Below are 25,289 nucleotides of genomic sequence, written 5' to 3' on the forward strand. Positions count from 1 at the left end.
CCGTACCGTGAAACTTTGGGGTCTTCCATATAAGAAAGATTTTTAAAAGGTCAGTTTTAGGAAACTAAGCTGTTATCAGAAGGAAATTAGTATTGGGATAATTAGAACGACTTGGGGAACCACCAATATCATAAACATCTCAGATTACAGACGTGTGAAACACGATGAAACAGTTTACCAAAAAATGCTGAGCCCACCATTAAAAATAAGCTTAACTTTCGCATGCCTTTGTTTTGATATATAGTTTACATTACATTGGCAGCAGGACCATTCTTTAACAGGGAGACTGAAACACCAGTTAAAAAGAACCCTTTGGTTAAAAAAAATGATCAAAAGTCATTGGTTAGTTTTAGATTTGTGGTAAAGTTCCTGCACATTCTCAAAGTTAGTTTTCGCAAAGAAAATTATTTTCAGATGGTTTAAAGAGTATTCATACCACTTTATATTCTTTCCAAGTCCTCTGAAAATCAACACTGCCATCTTCACGTCGCTGAATAATTGTCCACCCACCTCCAGCTGTTTCCATGTCACAGTAAGCCTGCAAACAGGAACGCACAATTACTGCCTGGGAAATGTGCGTGACTTGGGTCTTTGTCTTAAATAACAGAAACGAGGTGAACGGAGATACTTATAATAAGACCAGGGCTGATGGGGTTCTCTGGGGTAAATCTTGTGGTCTTCCAAGAGGCAGAGGATTTTAAAGAAATTGAAAACCATGAATTTAAAATGATGATGAAAAATAAACAGTAATATAACATGATGTGTCGATGAAACTAGGACCTTGTCATCATCTGTTCTAGGCTAAAGACCCACCCCGATAGCTGACCCTGAGATCGCTGTTCCTTAGAGATTCGTTGGGAATGGGACGTGTTGGCAGATTGGCCCCAAACCTCTCATCTCCAGCCTGTAGAAATCCATCGCCTCGTGTTCACAGCCCTGAAAACCTTTATGATGGTTGCCAGTCCCGACTGACTCTCCAGAGAGTGGTGTAAAAGGGAGACTCTTGCCTTGTGGGGTTTCCAAGACTCCTGTGATGCCATGGGGCTGTTCGGCTTCCTCCATGTGTGGGATCAAAGTCAGGTTTCCTGGTTCATCCCTCAGAACAAGGGACCGGGGGCTCCCGTGTACCTGCTGTGTGTGTGTGACCTGAGGGGCCTGGCAGCTCCACCCCACAGACCCTGACTTCATGCTTCTCTGCACTTTGCTCACTGCCCCTGTTACTCCTCTTCCCAGCTCTTTTGATTTCTGCTTTTAAACGGGCTTGGTGGGTTTAAACTTTGTTCGCTACACAGGATTCTTCCTTGGGCTAGGAGCATGCATGCTCAATTTCAACTCAGCTGGAGTTTTATTATGAAATTAAAAACCCCCGAAAATAAGATTACACAAATAGTTTTAAATAATGAGATTATAGTAGAACGAAGGCGTTTTCCAAAAAGTTAAGATGAATTTCCTTACAGGTTACAAGGTAGTAAATGTGAAAGTTAAGGTTCAAAAGCAATTAGCAGTATTCTTCCTTTGTTGTCTTCCATGGTCTTTGGGGGGAAGAATGGAGATAATTTTGGCAGAGTAAGTTTACACGTCAACTGTACTGCATTTGTGAGCCGAAATCCTGGAGAATGGGGGCTGAAGGAGAACCCAGAGTGCACCTGGACCCGCCCTTTCATTGTAAGCGCTTGTTGGCCATCCTGTTTCGAGCGGAACCAAGAGCGGCAGCTGGAACCCAGCACTGCTTCTCCTGTTGTGCGCTCTCCACCGCCATTCCAGACTCTCTCCAGGATGGACGCTCGGCCCGTCATCGCTTCCCCAGTCACCCTCATGTTTCGAAACGTGTTCCATGAAAGAAGATTATATTTATCAAGAATAAGATGATTTCCCCATTTTAAATTAATCAGCCATATGAAATCGATCTGCTTAATATAACCCCTTATTATCTCTCTGTGTTGATGTTATTATTATTATTAATTATGGTTGTTATCATTGCTACGCATCACTCTGTTCCAAGCACCAGGCTAGGTACTTTCCGTATATTATCTGTAATCTCATGGCAACTCTGCTGTGATACTATCATTCTGCATGTTTGAAAGGAGAAAAGATTTGGTAAAGTTAGGTTAATTTGATCAGAGTCATTCAGCTATTAAGTAGCATATAGGATTTGAATAAGGTCTCTTTAATTTCCTAATTCTGTGATGTGTTTTCTACTCCCCCATGCTTCTGAAAACAGAGAAACCTGACTGTTTTGTTAATAGGTCAGAAGGCCCTCCATGCAGCTCCACGTTGAAATCAGTTCATGAATAATACTGCCTCTCACTCGCCTCTGGTCCACAAGATGGTCCGTACTGCTCACTTCTGTCAACGTGTCTAGTAAACTAGCTGAATAAGCTCCATTGATCTGAGCAGTCCTGCGCACACATGTTAGCTCCCCTGTGTCCTAAAAGGCGTGCTAGCGGGGAAAAGGACGGCACACTGTTCTCAGGGAGCCTGTCCTCATTCTAATACTTGCTTCTTCAGTGTCAGAATCACCCTGATGCAGTTGCTGATATTTAAATCAGAGAACAAGTCCATCTTGTTGTGCAAATCAGTGAAGACCAAGAGCTGGGGTCTGAGCCATACTATCCTCTCACCCCATTAGGGACAATGACGGGATCATGGGAACGTTTTCTTAATATTACTTTGTCCAGCTTAAGAAAAAGAACAGAGCATTTATAAACACCGAAGTATCATGGTTAGTTGGCTCATGAGGCTTCCGGAGCAAGATAGTGTTCAGGTAGAGTTCTCCACGTAGCCAGAAGGTACAGATGAAAATGATGAAGTAGATTATATAGGGTCGGAAAAGCATAAGTCCTCAGATAATGCCCATGACCTCACTGCTAAGTTACAGCAAACCCGAGGGCGGTTAATACTTTCGATGAGCACGCCATGGTGTGGTCCAGGGACCTGATATCTCGCTCTAAAGCTTGATTTCTTTCAGCAAATAGCGCTTGATTTAAATGTTATGCTTCGGCTCTGAGGCCATGGTGACTAAGTGATTAAAGAGCAAAGAGATCGACATTAGGCGTCAGGTATCCTGGGAAATGTAGGGAGGGAAACTTATGTCTCTAACTAGCAAAAATGTAACCCTAATGCTTCTGATAAATGCCATCTTGCAATGCCTATCTTGTACAAAAACCTAATGAATTCTTCAAAAATAAGGTTGAAATGATATTTAGGCCTCTTTGGGAAAGATCTGCGCAGAGATCTGTTGAACATTCTTTCCTTGAATTAGATGAAGCAGGCCAAGCTCAGGTGCCCTGGCCCACAGAGCGGTTGTCTCACAGTCCTTGCGTGTTGAATGGATGGCAAGCAACGAGCCCTGTCCTGGGTGCCCATCTCCATCATCACCCCGAAACCGCTCTCTAAGACAGGGGACATCGTGTCACGTCGCAGATCAGGAAACGGGAGCCTCACGCAGGTTCAGTGACTTGCTGAGAGGCACACGTTGGCAGAGTCAGAATTTACACCCAGATCTGTCGGCCTTCCTCAGACTGAATTATGGAGCCTGAAGTCTGGAAGGGAATCCAGAGGTGACTCATCTGGACCGTATATGTTAGAGATGAAAACATCGAGGCTTCAGAGATTGCTGTTCCCGGCTGTGTCAATGAGCTGTTTTCACTGCGTACGTGCAAAAGGCATATATAAATACTAACGTTTCCAGCCGTGGCCTGAGACCACATCACCCCAGAGCTGTATATCTTCTTCTCCCGGCAGTGAGGTCTTTGGTGTTGGTACGGCGAGCTGGGGCAGGGACAGGCACTGAGGCAGGAAACACTACACAGTCCCTCTGGGTCTGCATCAGGGAGCAGCCCACTCTACTCTCCATTCTCCTGCTCAGGTCACTTCTGTCCCCTTACCTCCAGACCCAGAACAGACCGACATCTGGTGACAGACAACAGCGTCCAAAGAGCTGGCATGAGAACCAGATAGCACAGGGGACTGAAGGGCTTCGTATAGAGTCTGCTCATTACTTTTTCATCTGCAACAGAATATTTGGGTTTTTTCTCCCCTTAATACACTGCTTTTAGGGTGCTAGGGACATTAACTGATTTTCAAGGTTGATTTAAAGCAGCACGAATGAATTCGAAAGATTTCTTTGGAAAGTCTTACCGTGAATAATAGCACAAGAATATTGTGCTATTATTCAAGATAAATCGAATATTTATCTTTTAAATTCAAAATCAAGTGTATGTTACTGTTTGAAATCCCACATCTTTAAGCCCTTGTTTGTATTTTTAAAGTGTTTTCCTTTATGACCATGTTACATACTGAGGATAACCCTGAGTTCAAAGAGATGATACTTTCAGGAGCCTTTGAAGTCTCCATTTTGATGCAGCGTCAAGTGCCTTTTCTGTAAGTGTTTCTGTTCATTCAATGTGTAGCTGCCTTTACAGTTGGACGTAAACATACTTAGAGGCATTTAGCATATACAGTCATCCCAGGGTTCTGTAACACTTCACACTGATTCTCATGTAATGTTGTTTTACCTTATCAAAGCCACATTGAAATACTCCCCGGGGAAGTGACTTTTTTTTTCTCATCTAAAGCTTAACATCTCCCAAAGCAAGTTTTCCAGAATATCCAAGAAAAACCGAGTTAAGCTGTACACTGGCTTCTCCTGACGGTAAATTCTGATTCTTGGTTCACTTACGAGCTTCCACCTTGAAGTAAACTCCAGGTACTTGGGAAGAAAATGACCTGCTCTCGTTGATGGTGTGAGTTAAGTCTTCCAGCCCATCAGATGGGGGTATGAATGGCCCACCCAGGGAAGCCTTGAGCCCCCTGCAGCAAGTCCAAAGGGTCGGAACTGTCTCCATAACCATGTCCTTGGCCTTTGGGGCTGTGACAGCATTTGCACTGATGGTACAAAAGCACTAGTGGGTGAAACTGCCAGTGCCCTGGAATGAACTAACTGGTGCAGAGCACGCCGGAGTCGCTGTGTTCCTCGGTCACACACTCGCTGTTTGGGGGGAAAAAGCCAAGTTCACTTCAGGATGTCTCTGACAAAGCAGTAAAAAAAGTATTAATCTTATTAAACCTCTACTGCTGCGGGCACGTCTTTTTATCTTCTGTTTGATGCAATGGAAGTGAGTATAAATCACTTCTGCACATCAAGGTGCCATGGCTGTCTCAAAGAGAAATCTTGTGTGACTGTTTCAGTTGCAAGTTGAACAAGCCTTTTGTTTTATGGATGGAGTACGATTGCTGCTTGAAGTAACGATTGAAACATAAACTATGGGTGTTCGAACTCTGGTATTTTGGAAGACATTTTCTTTAAAGTTAATGATGCGAGTCTGACACTTCAAGGCAGACAACTGACACTCTGCATGACTAAGCCAAATGCAAGGAGACGACAAGTAGATTATCTTATATGTTAGGTAGACACATATAATAAGATGGATATTTCTACATCGTTCATGTGCATTGTCAGTGTTCTGTGCCCAGTGGCTGGGCTCGGAGCCCTTGGTGAGACCTTTACGTGTGTCACTGTTTCTTGCTTTGCTCTGAGTGGAGCTGGGATGCATCCAGGGTGTGTGAACTATGTCTGCAGTTGCTCCACTTCTAAAACGACTTGCTTCAAGCCAGGGAGGTGAAAATGGGAGACAATGCCTTACCTTGATCTCCTCCGTGGAGTTAGGGAACGTCAGTGTGTAGATGCCACTGGTGGTCAGTCCTGATTTGAATGCTTCCGCGCAATCTCTGAAGATGATTTGTTCTTCCTTAGCAATGAGGGAGTGCTTAGCTGCTTTTTAAAAATAGGAAAGCTTTTAAAAGGAGTTCGTGAGAAGATAAAAGTATGTTATTTCAAGATGCACTCATTTGCTAAGTTTTATTACATTTGAATTCTTAAAATAAGTAAAAGGGAGATGCTAGTATTTTAGCCTTTCAGAAGTTACTCCTTCAGCCTGTTCCGTGTTAACTCTCAAAGATTGTTACCAATAATCCATACTTCCTTTTTCTTCTCATCAACTATATGTAATGCAAGTACTTCACACTCAGCCTTAATAAACTATTACTTTTAAAAAAATCTTCCATCTTGAGTAGAATCAGATAAAGTTATTACAGAAGAATAAAGAATGTACCTAAAAATAAAGTTGGCTCTACAGTGGCTGCATCCACAGCCCATTGGCCACGTCCTATCTAGGCAGTGGTGTGGATTGCTTTCCTTTCTTTCTGTGTATCTGAGGCCAAGCCTTTATACGTTTCTTTAGACCATTGGGTGAAGACATTTAGTATTCTTTGGATTTTTAGCAACCGTCTCATGATAGCCTGCGTTAAAGAGGAACCTAACATTTATTTATCTGTGTCTTTGAAATTCTTCCTTTTAAGTCTAAAAAGTCTAGGACTATGAAATTCTTTCAAATTTTTATTCTGCTCTCAACGTTTAGACTTTCCAGTCCCTCTTTTGCCACATTGAAAAAGTGTTTGTGTGTATGTATTCTTGCAGGTGTGTATTTGTACATCATTCTAGAGACGGACAAAAGCCTAGGTGTCTGGACCGGGTGGCGAGGGCAGGCATCACAGATGGAGGCTCCCGTCTGCACGCCAGCTGGAAGCACACGGCACAGACGAAGCCTGTCCTGCTGCTCTTTCACCTGTGCTCGTTTGTTCTGCCAGGATCTGAGCTACGTGACTTTCTCTACTTTGGCTCATCCAAGCTAATACCTCACACTGTCTTGGTCCCACCAGACATCAGATAGTTGTCTTTTCCTTTTTTCTGAATGTGAGAAAAATATATGATTTTTTTTAAATTATAAGAGAGTGAAAGTCTAGTTGGAAGGCACATGCTGCAAGCTGGCCACCTGGTGTGAAACCTGCCCCTTAGCACAAAGTTGTGCTACTGTTTTTGTTTGTTTGCGTCCTTGTTTAAGTAGAGACCTTGCGTAAATGTTTCTGTAATTAAAGTGGGGATAGCTGTATGAGTCAAGGAAAATGTGAGAACATATTTCTTATGGAGGTGAAGAGGGTCTCTACATGAATCATATGTAAAGTGCATCTGTGTCAAAAGAATACAGTTGAAAGGACACTGAAACAGACCGTAGCAAGAACTAGACCCAATGTTTAAGAAAAAAAAAAAAACTTAAAAATACCACACAGGTTGTGTATCATGTCTCTAATTAACGACTGAAGATGCATCCCTTCTTCCCTCTAATATCGAAGAGAAGTTGAAAGGTCAAAAAGGAATAAGGAAGGCAAGATGTAGTTAAGGATGTGGTGAGAGAAGGAAACTGGCATTTCTTGGGTACCAGTCTTATGCCAGTTACTGCAAATACCGATATTATCTCATTTAATCTTCACAACAACCCTACGGGCCTAGGATTGTTTCTCCCTCTTAAAAAATAAAAAAATGTCCACTATGGTTTAGTAACGTACCCAGCCCCAAACATCTAGTTAGCAATGGAACTAACTAAGAGTAGACTCTCTGAGCCCATGAACAAAAAAGTATGTTTGGGTTGGTTTGCCTCATAATAATTAGTATAAATATATAGTCCCCTTCCCCTCTTCCTCCTTTTTAATCGATTCCATATTGAGACTCTATAAAGCATTCATATGAAATAGTAAGAGAAGTGTGCTTTTTCTGAAAGGTGAGAGTCTCTTTTAGAATTTTGAAAGGTTCGTCGACTACTGGCAGATAAAACTGAAGAAAAACTAGTATGTAAACTTTACTTACAGTTTGATGTCGATATCATAGTCAGTAAGTTATGAACTGTCTCCATCAGGTCGTGTTGCTGCTTTTGGAGAACTGAGTTGTTCACCGTGGCCGTCACCAGTTGTTTTTCTAGCTCTTCAATGATGGAATTTTGCTTGGATACCAACACCTGGAGCTGATCTTTCTCTTCTTTGATTGACCGAAGTTGAACTATGTGCTTGTCTTCCATGTCTAGAACTTTCTTTTCCAGGAAACTTGTAAAGGGAAATAATTGTTAGTTAGTGAAGGGTTTTCTGATCGCCATCAAAGCCAAGTGCTTTGTAAACAGCTAATCAGTTTCATAATCCTTATACAATCGTTCATATTTATTGAATTTCTGCTTCTCCAGGGCACTCTGTTAAGGTGTTAAAGGAGTTATAAAGTAACAGGATGTTGCCACGGCCCTGAAGAAGCTCTCAAACTTGCTGAGATCAGATAGAGGACATAGATATGACATGAGGAGAAAATGTAAGGTTCATAACTAGAAGTTACCACATGCAGTGCACTTGAAGACCGTGGTTCCGCTGAAGAGGAATGACAGTGGACAAAGGACAATGACAAGGTGCCCTTGGTTTGGGAACACCTGTGCGTCAGTGGGGAGAGCCCCGGGCTGAGAACCTTGCCTCTGCACGTGACCCCTGGGTTACCTGGGGCAGACCATCCCCCCCTTGGATCTCAGGTGTATATCTATCTAAGGGAAAGTCCACCTAGAGAAGTAAATCGCTATCCACAGTGAAGGCGTTAGATTAGATGGTGCTCTCTGAGACCCCTTCTAGTTCAGATAATCCATGGGTCTATTGTTCCTTTTTGGGGGCAGTAACATTTTCTGAACCTTTAACCCTGGAAACAACATTACTCAGCCAAGGGATCGACTACCCGTTACAGGTCTTCCCTATGAGCATCAACAGTCAGTATGAGTCTTTATTATTATCAGAAATACAGTTGCAGCTCTTAAATTGATCCCAGTCCAATAGTCATTGTAAACCAGTGTGTGACAATAAGTATACTGTCAAAGTACCAAGTCAAGAAATAATCCGTTACCGCGATGCAGACATTTGCTTTCGACTTTCATCAGTTGCACCATATCCATTTTTTCAACTATTATTTCTTAATATTTTTACTGATATCAGCTAACTTATTTTTTTTAACTTGTGTATCACTTTCATTGATCTAAAAACCAAGATGACTTACCGTAAGCAGAAGGTAACCTAAAAATAAATGCATAATTTTTTTCTTTTCTACCTAAAATCATTTCTAGGACCATCAGCGTACAGGCAATAGGAAGTACTCCTACAATGCTTCACCTAGACCATTAACATAAAATGTACGAACATTTTAAAATCACTCATCTATACTGCCTTCAAAGTGATCTTGCTGAAATTTGTCATCCAGCCAATCTTTTGTTGTCTTTAATATTCTATGAAGAGGCATAAAAGAAAGATGTGATGATCACACGGTCCAGAGTGTGAATGAGAGTGTGAATACTGTGGGATGGATATGAAAAAAAAAAAATTGTTTCTTTCTCCCAAACCTCTACCAGTAGAATCCAGAGGTCAGTCACATCCTGATCGAAAAGATTTAATCTTAAGGTTAAATACGAGCAGGTACTGAAGAGGTGAGCCCAGCATCGGGTCATCCCAGACCAGGCTGGTCATAAGCAGCACCATGTATCCTTGCGTTTAAGGCTGTAAAGAGTCTCAGAGATCGGATTTCAGAGCAGCGTTTTGCAAAATGCTCATCTGGACCTGTTACTGGCTTGTGCGATCAATTTAGTGGGTTGCAATAAGCTTTTCTTTTTTTTTAATAAAAGGAAATTAAATAAACGGGATAAAACAGATGAGAATAGAGCATAAACTCATAGCAAGAACTTTGTGCAGCGCAGCAAATGCCACGGTCAGTGTTGACGGGTGATGGGAGGAGGGTGGGGCAGGGTGGAGAATGCCTGCATTGCCCGACACTTTGCTTTTTAGCATCTTATTTGAATTTCTGATACAGGATGATCAATTTGATCATCACCATAACAGTTGGACTTAGGTACAGCTTAACTTTATATTAACATAATTCATGGTCTGTTGAGAAATGTGGGGAAATATCCTTGTTGGTGGAAACATCAAGGCTGAATCATGTTTCTCTTATGAGTTTTTATTGCCTCTCTTCAGAAGGGGACAGTATCAATGACAACATTTTTCAATAACAGTAATCGTATAACAATATCACAATTTAACTGAACTGGTACAAATAACCCCTAAATCAATCACTTATTTTAGAAGGAAAAAAAAAAGGATGATAAGATGAAAAGGGCATAGTAATTTTCAGCTTCAGCTGGTGAATCAAAAAGTGTTATAGTGGCAATTTTCAGAAAAATGTTGACTCTAATAAGTACTTTGACTTCATTGGAAACTGTTCCATGAAGAAGACAGTTGTACATTGGGGGAATTATTGAAGATCATTTAAAATGTGGTTTGTCAAACGTGCAGCACATTCACATTTCTTTTTTTTTTTTGCGGTACGCGGGCCTCTCACTGTTGCGGCCTCTCCCGTTGCGGAGCACAGGCTCCGGACGCGCAGGCCCAGTGGCCATGGCTCACGGGCCCAGCCGCTCCGCGACATGTGGGATCTTCCCGGACCGGGGCACGAACCTGTGTCCCCTGCATCGGCAGGCGGACTCTCAACCACTGCGCCACCAGGGAAGCCCACATTCACATATTTTTGTAATGTTGTTCCTGCAGATGAAATCTTAGGCTAGTCAAAATTTAAGGCACCTGAAAACAGCATGCCAGACTCACTGAAAGATGTAGAATCATCAACACAATTTTCTTATTTGTATTTACTAACAGTTGTTGATGAAAAAACCATTATCATTGCCATTTCATTTCATATTTGTGACAAAAGAGAGCGTGATTTCTGCAGCTGCTAAAATGATTATTCTTCCTGCAGGTATAGATTTAGATTTGTTTCATATGGTTTTTATAAGTCAGCTGATAAAAGCCACGCCTTTCAGTGTCCGCACTATGGCAGGTTATTCAGAAACAGTTCTTATGCAACTCCAGTCTGAGTTAGATGTCTGCTGTCCAAGTTGTGGTGCTCTGGTGCTGCAAGTCATGTAGGATTTTCGTTTGTTAGAGATGTTTATTCGACAAGGTAGTTTTACGGAGAAAATGTTGGGATGTTCAAATATAATTTCATATAAAAATGGAGTGAAATTATTGGAAAAGCACATTACTGGTCAAATGTCAATTAACCTGGGAAAAATTGTGAAGGATTAAGGAGGAAAAAATGTGAAGGATCATTTAAGCAAGAATTATCAGAAAACACAGCAGATTTCTGTGTGGTTGCAATCACTATTTTGTACCTTGTAAAGCTTTAACATACAAAGGAATTTCATCAAATCGTGGATGATCAAAAAACGTAGTGAAAGTTGTCAGCTGTTTTTCACAGCAATTCAAGTTGACTTTGTATAGGAAAGTTTGCACCTTGTGGTAAATGAAAATATTAAGCAGTGTGTCTTGATTTGGGAATAAGATGCACACTTTTATAGGCAAAGGGCAATACAATTTGACAAAAATTTACAAAGATGGTGCCTGGGTAATGTAACTGACGTGCGTAAGTGATCATTTTAGCATCCTTGAGTACTAAATTAGAAAACTAAGGTGGGGACCGTGTCCAGTACCAGGGCGTCCAGCATTACTACAGCCCACTCAAAAGAACATTAAATAAGGCCATTTTAACAACATGAAACTAGAGAGACTGTTATGTCTCAATTATTGGTCTCAGATTTTATTTATTACTTTGCAGAAGACAAAAATTTGAAACATTAAAATATTTGGAATAAAAATCTACTTGCTTTTCAAAACCCTAAATCAATAATGAGTCCAACTTGTTACTCAAAGAACAGAAGAATTGTTTCAGCTTAGTTCTTGATTAACAAGAAAGAATGATTATAAGACAATAAGCTTACAGTCATTTTTGGTTAAGAATAAAGAATTATTTAATTGTGAATTCGAGTGTGTTGTTGTCTGACCATCCTCCATGTCATGTGTACATATCCCGATTAGAAACAAGGAGGTAAGCACACCTGGAACGTGAATAGAATTATCCTCATATGTCCCCTCCTGGAATAAACCTATGAAAACCATCCCCACTGGTCATCCATAATCTTAGTTTTTGTATTGGTTTTCTTGGGATTTTTAAAATATTTATTTAGATAGTAATATAACCATATTTAGTATTAACTTTTGTTTTTACTTTATCATATGCTTTAAGAGTAAATACTGCATCATGAAATGTGCATTGGTTTACAATAAAGTGTAGTTTTCCTGCTGTAGACTGTTTTGCATTGGGATAAACTAAGTCCTCAGAGGCAAAGAACTTGGCAAAGTTAATATCAAAATGCCCCAGCCAGTGTGACTTTTACTGCACAACCCTGGCAGTAGTTTTCCATAGATTCATGCATGATATGGAGGTAGAATTCGGAGGATTAGTGTAAGAGAATCTTTAAGGGGCCAGAGGATTAAAAAACAAAGTTGAAGTCTGTTTTAGAAGGTGATGCCCTTGCAGTATTTTTCTCCAAACCCTCTCCCTACCTTCCCCTCACAAGGTTTCTGATCCTTGTACTATACATTAAGAAATTCAGCATTTTGGAAGCCACGCTTATAATTAATAGTCATATGAAATAGGCTTTCATATCTAGAAAGTGTACAGTTCTGGATTATACATTTCTTTGTATTTTTATTACCTGTTCTTATCTTGCAGTTTGTTTATTTCACTGGTCTGATCCAAAATCTGTTTTTCCAATTTGTTTGTAGATAGGGAATGTTCCAGAAGCTGAAGTTCAAGTCTTGTTGTCTGATTTAATACCTAAATGTAACAAAATAAAATTCCTATTTATTATTTTTAATTAGACATAAAGTTACCTAAATTATAGGAAAACATAACTAAAATGTTACTTACTTACCCAAGCATCTTAATTTGGCATAATTTTCATTTTCAGAAAAGGCTTGTTGTGCTGGATTGCATCAGAGTGTGTTAAACATTTTTTTCATCATGTATTTTGGAAAGGGTTTAATAGTTCTGAACGATGGTGTTTGTGTCAAATAATGTTCATTTTCTTGTTCTGCCATGTTTTACCATTTCACACAGTGAGATAATTGAGAGTATAAAATGGTCATATTTAATATATCGGAAGTTGTTGATAAATGAAGAGAGGCTTTTCCTCTGCTCGAGACAAAATGCTGTTCTCACATCTGCCAGTAGACAAAGTGTTCAGAAGTCACATACTTCCATTCTATAAGAACGTAGCTCATTTTTAGCCCAGCATTTCCTTGTTTGTATTCACTTGTTTAGTCTTTCTTTCTTCTTCCGCCCCCCCTTTTCCACTGCTCTTTTTCCTATTTTAAAAATCATGTAAACCCATCAGGAAACAAGAACATCAATATGAAGTAGGAGCTCAGTTTTGCTTTGTGGGCCTTTCTGACATAGACCACGTGCGGTATCTCTGTTCCCATTGTGTTCAAACAACTTAAAGAATGAATTCTTTCGCGTTTGGCTGCCTTCTAGCAGGAAGAGTCCATGACTCACATCCTCTGTGTCATGGTTACTCAGGATGTGACATCATGTGTAAGTGTCAGGCAGAATTGTTGCCCAGAATGAGGGTCCTTGAAAGAAGCCTTGTTTGCTCGGGGTCTGTGTCATTCGTGGAAGCGGCAGCCCAGCCCCACCGTGCAGGTTTAGGGACGGTCTGGTCCTTAGTCAAAGCTGGATGCCTTCATACCATGAACACTTCTGCGCATGAAAGAAGGCATTGGCCAACCTCAGGGTGTGATTTAATGTTAACACCCGGAATATAGATTTGCCCTACATCTTCTTTGGGCCCAGACATTCTGTGTTGGTTATTGATAGAAGGACCTGGAAACTCGGTCTTTTATTTAGCTCCTAAGAGCTCTAAATGAATTCAGTGGGGGAGGGGTGGGAGGATGGCATGTGGGTCCTGACCCACCCAGGACCAGTTGCGATGTTTTCCATCACTTTTCCGAAGGCCTCCAGCTGCAGGTGACTAAGTTACCTAGGTCACATGGTTGTCTGTTCTCTGAGTTCTCAGGCCTCCAGCCACCCCTCACAGTCTGGTTTAATAGTCTGACACCCTGACAAGCTGGAAGAATCTTCGTATCAGACATTTGCATGTTTGGATTTAACCCGTTTCACATAGTAACTGCACAGCAGATGCCTTAAGTAAGTTGGTACGTAATTCGGTCCCTTGATGTCCTTGCTTGGGCTCCGCCGTCTTAATGTGTTCAGTTGGACATTATAGGCTGTTTTCTTTCCAGCCATCTTCCTATTTTCCTGTAATCCTGGATCAGGTGATATCTAGTTTCACAATAGATTTTTTATATCATGTGACCCAACAAAACCTCTTTAAATGCTAGTAAGCCTAACAACACAGGATGGCAAAGATTTACATCATTGCTCTGTATCTTATACTTTTTTATTTCTCTTATCTGAACCACAGGCAATGTTATACTTCCAGGACAACTTTTTGAAGGGCTTAATTGCTCATCAGTTTTACTACCCAAAGGTGGGATGTGACCTAAGCATTACTAATTTATTCTAACAATTGACAATGGATATATTGATACATTTACTTTTAGATTTTTGTGTCTTCTCCTTTTTGGATTTTATGACCTCTGGGGATTACAATTTTCAGTACCTTGTGACCTGTTGTGTAAGATATTTATATTTGTCCTAAACTGCTCTGATGTTATGGAAAGATGTGGTAAGCAAATAACTTCTTATTCTATATTCAGATAAAACTCTGTTATTCTCCTACCACCCGCCTGCTGTTCTCTCTACCTTATCCAGTAGTTCTCAGAGAGACAATGAAAGAATGCTGGTGCCCTTCTCAACGTGGGCTTATTACAGTTGGAAGGCTTATCGTTTCCCTTATTTCTTATCCCGTCCTGACTGATGTTTGGCATTTCTTGGTCTTTTAGCTTAAGTAGCACATAAGAATAATATGTCATGGGGGTCGTTTACCATTAAATCTACGTTGTTTTTTTTTGAGCATTATTTATAACTCAGGGTAGGAAGATACTAACTTCACAAGACTATAAAGAAGCTAGGGTTAGGACCCAGAAGGCCATTTCACCGATGACAAAGCTTGAACTTGAAGCATCTCCGTAGATCCCCCCAGCAGCACTTTTTCCCCACCCGGACTCTTCTTATTGGGTCACATATTGTTTGTCATTCAGCATGGCTTGTTTTAATGTTTTGCTGTTATTCTTCTAATATTTTCATATTTCATATTCTTCTTTCCTACTACTATTAATTGATAGCTCGTGGAATCTTAAAGCTAAAAGGGAACTTGGCAGTCAGTCACCTGGCCAGTCCCCCCATTTCACAGTCACAACCTCGGAGGCCAGGGAAAGCTAGTGCCTTGTTGAGATCTGTGCGTCCAGTTAATCATGGAACTCGAGGCTCTGGGCTGATGGCTAAACACTCTCTGTGCCTCAACCACTTCTTCTTACTCTTCTCTTTGCTTCTCTCTCTATAAATTCACACCACAAACTGTACAAACACACACCACAGATTGTTTTGGCAGTTCTGTGAGTCTTAGCTTTCATCTTAACTCAAGAGTTAGGGTTAAGCACAAAGCCTCTAGCACTCTGCCTCAGTGCTTTTCGTGTCTCAGATGCACAAAACAGCGAAGGGCTCAGCAATGGAAAGTTTATCTCAAGTCCAGAAAATACCAGTGAGGCAGAGGAACATCTCTCTCGTAGTCACGTATGAATAACATGAAAATGGTTTGTACGTCCTCAGTAGAATAAAGGTAATGTAACTTCAGTAGTAAAAATGAAAATATATTTCCTGATTTTAAATTTCTGTCTAGACACAAATTCTTAATTTCTCATCAACTCATCCTTTTTTCCGCTATCCTCGCGCTTCCTCTGCTTTTCCCTTGTTTCATTAGGTAACGATTTTGTGCTAGTATTTGTCTGGCTGGGCCATTCTCTGTTTCCTATTTCACTACTTACTTGGGCTTCAACATCAGTTAACTTCCGGGTCTGCTCTGCGGTTTGATTTAGCAGGTTGGTTCCTATTTCTATCATCACAGCGGTCTGGTTCTGCACTGCGTTCTGTTGTATCTCCACCATCTCTTTCTTCATGTTGTCCTGGATGTAATTCTCAAGCTAGAAAAGAACAAGTGTCAGGGAGACGGTCGTGAGTCGAATGATCAGAAACCTTATTCCTAATTAGTTTCCCTTGTCTTTTAAAGCACCTCTTGGAAGGCTTGTGCCTTGCTCTGACTTTGCCATCTTGCTGGGTTTTTCTTATCACTAGCAGTAAAAGACAGTGTGATTTTATGTTGATTCAAAATCTGGCAGCCCGGTAACAGCATGTGTGGGAGACAGACGGTTTAGACAGCCCTAGAAGTGCACACAGGCAAGGGAGGTGGTCAAACCACAGCTCAGAGGTGGGCAGATGGCCGTGCCGTGCAGCAGGAAGGGCCACCAGGATTTCGCTGTGTTGCATCCACGTTACGCAGGAAATGAAAATCTGGTACAAAGAAGCATCACTATTTCTACCACTTTCTAGACTTGCGGTTTCTCAAAATACGGGCTTCAGAAGACTCTAAGATAGAGTATGAGGAGGGATGCACCTTTGGAGTTTCCCTGTAACTCAGGGCCACATTCTGCAGCGACCACCCCCCTACCTTCCCTCTTACTGAGATCATCACACATTAGACCTGTTAAGTTCTCCTAATGTGTGCATTTTTCACGGTTTCGTCATTTTCTCTATCAGGCAGACTTAATCCTAGTCTAGTCTATTCATTATCTCACGTGACCGTCAGGATTGGTTCTTCCGCCATGGACCGAGGGCATGCCTGCTCATTTTAACACTCGCTTACGTGTAAGAGCGTCAACAAGCTAATTCATTGCCATGGGTATAGGTGCCTATGTCTTTGGCAGTAAAAATATACAGTTAAGTACAAATGCAGGGACTTCCCTGGTGGCGCAGTGGTTAAGAAGCCACCTGCCAATGCAGGGGACACGGGTTCGATCCCTGGTCCGGGAAGATCCCACATGCCGCGGAGCAGCTAAGCCCGTGTGCCACAACTACTGAGCCCGCAAGCCACAACTACTGAAGCCCGCACGCCTAGAGCCCGTGCTCCGCAACAAGAGAAGCCACCGCAATGAGAAGCCCGCGCACCACAACGAAGAGTAGCCCCCGCTCGCCGCAACTAGAGAAAGCCCACGCGCTGCGATGAAGACCCAATGCAGCCAAAAATAAATTAATTAATTAAAAAAAGAATACAAATGCAGGCCAGCCAGGTGTGTGGGAAGGAACATGTGGGCTTCAGGCTGTGCACACCTGCTCCCCTATTTTCCTTGGACTCTAGGTAAGTTGTTCAACTTTGGGGAGGGCCACAGTGTCCTCGTATATATAATAGGGTTTCGGTTTGGTCAGAGGAGTGTTTTAAGGATTAATTAAGCTCTGCTTTTAGAGGCATTGTGCATGTATAACTCTAGGTACTTAAAATTTCATTTCCTTTCTTTGTTTTTCTTAATGATCCAATCATGGGAGCCACAATTCCAGTCATTGGTCTAAACTATAAGGTCATGAGGACAGAAACCTTATTTTTATTTTCATTTCTTTTTCATATAGTTATAACTCAAAAAAATTTTTTTATTAAATTGGATAATTGAAAGTTGATCATCAAACTGCTTATTTAAAAACAAAATCTGCTTATAGTGCCTTTCTTTACAACTCATCATTCTCTGCAGAGAAACCATTCATAGAGCTAGTCATCAAACCTTATTTCTCCTGAAGTGTTAACCCCTGAGTAATTCTATGCTTCTGCCTATAAGAGTGAGAAAATGGAACGGCCAGGGTCGAGTTTCCCCCGACCGTCAAGGGCTTCTTTGTTGGTCCAGCTTACACACTGTGTCTGGAGTGGTGGTGCAGGGTCGGGGTTAGTGTGAGAGCTGTAGGGTTACTGTTTCCATGCTGGTTTGCATCACCTCCATCCCACGCACTGCCCATCTCCCTCCGCGCTGGTTATCTTGATGATTCAGTCACCCCCTGGTTCTCCCTTGGTTTGAGCAGATCAAATATAGCATGAAACCTGACAATTACTAGAATCCTGATAATTTGTAAAATCTTGTAGTTGAAGCCTTTACTTCTCAATATGAGAAGTGGTCAAAATAGAAAAGACCACTGTAGGAAAACAAATCAGGTACTACTCCTTGGCAGTCCAACAAACATGTGTAATATAGACTTCGTATAATCTGAAGTGTGATAACCCTTGTTACCCTTTTATTAACTAGCTAGTACTAACTAGCTCAGGCCTTTTGGCGGTTGTGGTCTTTCTTTCTTAATTCATTCTTTCCTTTTTCCTTTCCCCCGCCTTTTAAAAATTGTAACTTTTTACAATTTAAATACATGATATAAAACAGCTCATGGATAGAAGTTTGTAATTTCTCCTTCCCTCCCTCCCTCCCTCCCTGTCTGCTCCCTCTTTCCCTCTCTCTTTCTCTCTCTCACTACCATGGGAATAATGGAATTTTTGAGGTTAAAGTTAAAGCTATGTAAGTCATCCAGAAGAGTTGTCTTAGTTACTCTTAACACCCAGCAAAGATAATATTTAGAAAGACTTATTCTGGGAAGTTTCGAACTATTAAAGATATACTTAAGCTGGGGTTTGGTTTAAGTACATACTCTGAAGTAATAAGTTGCAAACTAGTAGTCTTAATCTTCTCGTTGATTTGAGTACTTAAGGGCTAAATAAAAACGGTTCTATCTTGTTTCGCTCTAAATCGCATAACTAGAAGGGGAAAATGAATCCTTCATCATCCTCAACCCCGACTGTAGAACTAATGAGTCAAATGTGGTTACAATCAACAAGACACATGAGAGGATTGTTTATAATTTGACATTTTAAAGTCAAGTTCCAATTTAAAATTAGACTCAAGAACTTTAAGACATAAAAGACCTAATTTTTTAAAATAAAATTTCTTACCTTATGGCCATATCTTTCTCTAAGCTTGAAAACAGTAGAATATAAATGCTTTTTAAGTCACTGTTTTTTCAGCTTTTTAGGATGACAAAGTCTGTGTACGAGTTATGTGTGTGTGAAAGTATATGTGTATGGTATGTTGCAGAGAGGAGGTTAATCTTACACTGAAGCAAGTTACAGATCTGTGTATACACATGATGTGTGTATATAGATATTATATATAGTACATACATATATAGTTTCTTTATATAATATATACAACTAAAAAAAGTAAAATCCTATATGATACTGACCCAATTGCTAACTAACTGAAGTCTTTGAGAGAAAAGTAAAACACAAACAGGAATATCAAGTATTAGACACTTTGCATTGATTCTCAACAAGATCTGTGCTTTCACACAAGGGTAACCCTTGTTACCCTTTTATTAACTAGCTACGCAGCGAAATTAAATTAAGGTTTTTGTTGTTGTTGTTGTGTGCGGTACGCGGGCCTCTCACTGTTGTGGCGTCTCCCGTTGCGGAGCACAGACTCCGGTCGCGCAGGCTCAGCGGCCATGGCTCACGGGCCCAGCCACTCCGCGGCATGTGGGATCTTCCCAGACCGGGGCATGAACCCGCGTCCCCTGCATCGGCAGGCAGACCCTCAACCACTGTGCCACCAGGGAAGCCCTAAATTAAGGTTTTAAGAGAGATGGGTGATATGACAGTTGAGTACTCTAAGAATTAAGAACGTACTTAATCCCAGAAACGGTAGCAGCAGTAACAACCACAATAACTCTAGTTGATGTTTGTTGGTTGCTTCCATGTCTCAGTTACTGTGTTCATCTCTTTCCATGGACCACAGGTGCCCAGTCTCACATGGGCACTTCTGGGCTGGGGTGCCTGGAGCAGACTGGTAGTTCAACCCAGAGGGCACACCGCACTTCCTGCCTTTTAACAGCCCAAAGTGGTACATCCCAAAATCGATGTGAGCGTGCCTTCCAATGGCCAAGCTTCTCAGTGCCTTAAAGAAAAAGATAGACCACCTACCACACAGTTAAGGAATGCGGGGGGGGGGGGTCATTTTTACTAATAGAAAAGCCTAGATTTGAAGACTACCAGTGACGATTTTTATCTCCTGGGACATGACAAATGGGTAGTTTTCACCCCCAAAGACTAGTAGTAATTTTTAGAGAGAAAGACTCTGAACATTCATTACGTAGTGTGAAAATTTCCCATTTAATGCAGGCTTTCCCTAAATCACGGCATGTGCCTGAGCATAAGACCAAATATAGAAATGAAGCCGGTTTGGCTGATACACACGGATGCATGTGCTTTGAAATTCCCCCAACTCTTGAAGTTGACAAATTAGTTCTTTTCTAGTTTGTTGCCTAAAAACGTCTTTCTGTTTAGTATCTCCTGTATTTAATTGTCTGCAACTGAAACCCAGCAATATAGAAATCGACCCAATGAAAGTTCACTCTAGTATAAGGAGGTCTTAGTACAAGAAAGAATACGAAGCAAATGAGGCCTTTCCTCTCGCTGGCAGCGCCCTGCTCCCACTCTCCTCCTGCAAACGTTTCCCGTCCTTGCTGTTTGCGCTTAGCCACTCTTATCAAAACAGTTCCAAGACACTTGAGCCTCCCCAGGGAGGGATATGGTTCTGTCTCGTTTCACATGGGTGGCTTCGCATACTCGTATTTTGAAGGAATGTTTGACATTGCCCTCATGTCTGAAGATGATTAGGCAGCGATTCTCATTTGTGGGTCCAAGTGCCTCGGAAAGGTTCCCGTTACAAGTTAGAAAGAATTGTGTGGACGTTCATTTTGTCCTCGTCTTAATTAATGGTCCAAGCACGCTTCCATGTGTGGGTCCTTGAGCTGTTTCTGTTTCCTTCGCGCTCAGATGGATTATCCAAACTTAAATGAACCTCGTAAGGCTATTGCTATGCTTATAGTTGCATAGATTCTCGCTTGATGTTATTTTTTTATTCGCTAAAAAGAATTACACCCTAAACACCATCTTTTAAAAGTTGGCAACACATTGAAATTCAAGCAGCCAGAAGAAGATATTTTAACACAACATAGACATATATATTTTTTTCAATGTAAGATATGTCCTGAGGTTTTTCATTACTCCCCAAACATTTGGAAAAATAATTTGACAGGAAAAATAAGTCCATTTACGAAGCAACTGTGGCAGATTGATTACACACTAAAATGTTTCCCTGGCCATCTTCCTTTTCACCAAGATTATCATCATCACCTTTTGTACCAAAAGGAAAGTAATCTCAGAATTGGCTGGGGAAAGGAAAACATAGGTAGTATACAAAAATCATCCCTAACTTCGAGATTTTGGTGTTGGTCCCTTACCAACTATATAGGTCCTGGTTGAGAGATCACTTCTACTTCAACAAAGCTCCGTGTCCTGATGCCTTTTTAGTTCATTAGGTTTTGTCCATCTGAATAACCTAATTTCCCTAGGAAGTTAACAAACAACTTGAGGTTTCACTGGAAACATTTTATTCTATAGCATTTCAATTTGGAAACAAGATACTATAACTGTTGTCTCTTCCACTCACACCTCCCAAAAAAAGCTGTTTTTTCCTACCTCACTAATCCCTCTGACTTGATCCCTTCTTCCCACCAAGGTCTGCCCTCCTTTGTCTTCTGGGTTGTGATGCAGCCCCTAACTCTGCCCCCATCCCACCTGAGGGTCAGGGCATCGGTGTAGCTTCATCCCCCTGCAGCTCACATACTGCGCTGCACCTGCTCCTGTGAGGCAAAGCGCAGCACACACCCTTCCTGGCCTGTGCCCTGCGATCTCCTTGCCTCACATCCTGTGCTCACCTGCCTCCTGGATGTGCCAGACCACGTAGGCTGCTTCATCCCTCCGGCCTTTGTCTGCATCTCCTTTGCCAGGAGGCCTTGCCCTTTCTGCAGTCAGGTGCTACACCATTGCCTGCTCTCTTCAAAGAGCCCCACGTCCTTGTGTGTTGCGATTTGATATCAAAAACATTTCTTTTTTGTCTCATTGATTTTTTAAACCTCCTAATACTACAGGCTTACGTTCTTCTTTGCTTGGGATACAGCAATCCTGAAGCCACTCTCCAGCCATCCGCACTAGTAACAACAAGCAAAGCATTTGCTGCGATAATTAGTTTGGAAACGTGAATGCAAGATCGTTAAATCAAGGGATATTCTGTTTGGAAGGCTTATGACCTAATGTTCTTGCTTCCCTGTCATGAGGAAACAAAACATCTTTGGAGGTCTTCAGACAGAAAAGTGGCAAAACTGGGCTTTCTTCTCCCTCCATATAAGGTTTTGTTTTGTTTTGTTGTGTTTACTAATCTGGACATTTGACTGTCCAAGCAGTTGTGTCCTCAGCAGTGTTTAAGGAGAGATGCAGATGTTAAAGGGGGAAAGACTGGGAGATGCACGTCTCAGGCAAACCTTTGTCATCTCAAACCTTGCAGGGGACTAGGGGCAAATGCATTGCTCCACATTTTGGAGATGATGCCTAAATACCCCATGAGCTGGGGACTCTTTCCATGTCCTCTTTGTATTGATGCCATACTTGAGTTCATGTCTCCCAGAAGAGCCCGTATCAAAGCCACTTGCCTTCCATTCTGGCACTTTCTGTCCTCTCCAGGTCCGGCAGACAGGATATCAAGGGAAGCAAGGCCCTGACAGCACAGGTTTTCTGGGTGGTTAACAAGCACACCTGCTTCTGTCCTCCATAACTACATGGACCCCACCCCACAGAGGATCATTCAAGCACTTCCTATAACTAATTTGTTCTGACCTAGTTTTCACTTTTTTCTATTTATCATTTGTGAACGACATTCTGTTATCTGATCCTGTGTCTAGATAACCCCGTTCCTATTTTCACTAGTACAGAGAGACTAAAAGTGTGCCCTGTGCTGACTGTAAACTTGGAAGACGTTATAAGGCATAGCGCCGTAGTCACTAGTTGCTGCTGCACTGAAGTTCATAGCTTGTCCCCCGGGACAGATAAAGTTATAAATAATCTGAGTTCACCAGTATATCTGTGCTCCATCGAGTCATATGTCTTTGCTTTTATTTGTGGGTGTAACTGTATATTCCTTTTCATTATTTAATTGGTTATTTTTTTTATCACATACACTATCTCTTTGCCTCTTTGTATGTTGCCCTTACCATCACTCCAAAATCTAAGGAGAAAATGTATTTTTCCCCTCAAAATGTTCCAGTCATTTCCTACTGATAAAAAGGCTACTTTTCATCAGTAGCATCCCCTTTAAATGTATGCAGGCATAATGAGGCTGGTATAGCAACCTAAATTTGTCTGGGCATTTCATATAGGAAGAGGGGTCATGCTTTACACAAGATACAGCCCTTAGGAGGGCTCTTAACGTACATACATATTTACCCAAGTATCTGCTAGAGCTCTGGTTCACAGCACTCACAGATACTTGTAAGTCAAGGAGCAAATAAAATGCAGCCGATGCTGTTAGGTCATATATACACTTATATGCAGCAAGGCTAGTTATAGCAATTGACACCTGTAAAATGCCTATCTGTATCTACATCTATATCTTATCCATCTTCCCATGTGTATCTATATGTATATGTTTAATCTCCTTTGATTCTCATGCTGCCTTAGCTTGGGTTTCCCCCAAAGCGGAGCCCGAGACAAAGGCACACATGCAGGAAGTTTACTTAGGAAGTGGTCCCAGGGAGCAGCCTAGGGGGACAAGCGAGGGAAGCTGGGTGGAGGAGGCCGGCACACACGCTGTGGACACCCTTGACCACCGCTGTGGCCTTGGTGAGAAATCCCACAGGACCTTCTGAGGATCCATAGGAAATGTGTTTCAGAACCTTCCGCCTGGGGCAAGAGAGAGCGCACTCCCATCCCTCGCGGGGCAGGGCGACCCCGGCATCAGCTCCCCAGCTGCGTGCTGTGCCCCAGGGGCCCGCGGGTGCACCGGCGTCCCCATGACTGGGGGTCAGGCAGGAAGTGGGCGTCTGGGGAACTGAAGCCCACTGGCTGCTCCCTGTGGGACTGGCTGGCAGAGGGGGGCCCAGAGGACTGGCCGTGTCTCCACGTGTTCCCTGGGAGCAGGGGGCGACCCCGGGCCTCATTCACAGAACAGAAACCCCAGGTCGGAGCACTCACAGCCTCACCCGCGGCCCCGTGGACCTGACTGTGCTGTGATGGGAGGTGAGGCCAAGGTGAGCGGCTCCAGGCCCCAGGTCGTGTGGGATCATTGGGTTAAAGCCCTGGCATGTGCAGTTTGGTAACGTTGCTGAGAGAGCGGCCGTGAAAGCAGCTCTCCTGAAAGTGTCAGTGTTTATAACAGATTGGAGAAAGGGTGGAGCCGGAGACAAAACCGAGGCCACGATCACCGGTCGCCATATGCAGAAGGTGAAACACGAGCTTAGCAGAGGCCAACGCAGTGGGAGAACGTCCTTCAACCTCCGCAAATGCCCGACGGCGCAGAGGACATTCTGCGGACTGCTTCACTGGTCTGGTGCCTGCGATATTTGTTCTCAGCCTAGGACATGCAAGTGATGCTTCCTACAGAGGTAGAAAGGGAACATACGACTATTCTCTCGTTTATAAAAGGAACTGAATTGTCAGTTATTACAATGGGAGCCGTTGAATTTCAGCTCTGGGAATGAGATTTGATTAATTTAGATTACAGTATACCGAGGATTTCTTTTTTAATGAAACTAAAGTGTTCTTGCCTGTCTGAAATTAAGGTGCACCGAGAAAAAAATAAGGTAAGTAAATTATTTCAGTGCCTTTCTGCGGCAGGCAGAATCTTTTGAAACATTATGTGTATATTCATGAACATACGTATGTCCTCAGTTGTGGAGATAAATGTAGATACAGATATATCCATCCATTGTCACCTGGCTGTGGGGTGACAGACCTTCAGAAGCTGGGTGGGGAGGAAGACTTTGGAAATCAGTAACATTGCTGGACTTTCTCATTATGTGGATGAGGGTTCTAGGACCTGGATCACAGTGTTAGCTGGTAGCGGAGTGAAAATTAAAACCCTGGTGACCCAATGCCCAGTCCAGGACTCTTACCACTGCACTGGTGTACCTGTGCTTACCCGAAAACTTTGCTACCAAGTGTTAACAATGTTACTTTTTCACTTCTGTGATGAAGTATTCAGATCACAAAGGTTATTTATGCCTGTCCCATTTCTGCTCTTTCTGTATTCTGTGGGTTTGCAAAAATCCTGGGTAGATTTCTAGGGACAAGATAGTGTGATCATCTTTGGAGCAAAAGCAGATTTTTTTCTCTCTCTCTTTTTTTTTTTTTTTTCTCTTTTTAATGTGAAATAAAGGTACACTGTCATGATTACTATACTAGATGGCTATGAAAGGGAAGAGACTTAAAGAATTTAAATGATTTTTGTCTTGAAGATACTTTCAAGACAAACTAGTTTTTTATAAGGAAGCCAGGAAGCTTGTGTTGTTTCTTTAAAAGAATGGGGGGAGGCGTTGGGAATGCAGATGGGAATGCTTGAGAAATGTCAGAACTGGGCCTTGCACGCCCTGCTGAGCGCCGCACAGCAGAACAGAC

General features: G+C 42.0%; 2 protein-coding genes across 3 annotated transcripts in view; one reads left to right on the forward strand and one right to left on the reverse strand.

The window, feature by feature from the left end:
* MCPH1 (microcephalin 1) overlaps positions 1-25,289 on the forward strand; it is a 229,417-nt gene that overhangs the window by 111,125 nt on the left and 93,003 nt on the right.
* The window catches only part of ANGPT2 (angiopoietin 2), a 53,910-nt gene that overhangs the window by 9,280 nt on the left and 19,341 nt on the right, over positions 1-25,289 (reverse strand). Inside the window, exons 2-6 of one of the 2 annotated variants that reach the window (XM_060001204.1) lie at positions 15,748-15,903; positions 12,456-12,577; positions 7,703-7,935; positions 5,646-5,773; positions 437-538 (exon numbers count right to left, since the gene is read on the reverse strand). In XM_060001204.1, the coding sequence (XP_059857187.1) occupies positions 437-538; positions 5,646-5,773; positions 7,703-7,935; positions 12,456-12,577; positions 15,748-15,903 (741 nt within the window). Of the gene's footprint in view, positions 1-436; positions 539-5,645; positions 5,777-7,702; positions 7,936-12,455; positions 12,578-15,747; positions 15,904-25,289 lie in introns of both variants that reach the window. The other variant, XM_060001203.1, reaches the window with a different exon arrangement.

This window comes from Delphinus delphis, chromosome 21 (genome assembly GCF_949987515.2).
Source record: "Delphinus delphis chromosome 21, mDelDel1.2, whole genome shotgun sequence".
Taxonomy (NCBI): Eukaryota; Metazoa; Chordata; class Mammalia; order Artiodactyla; family Delphinidae; genus Delphinus; species Delphinus delphis.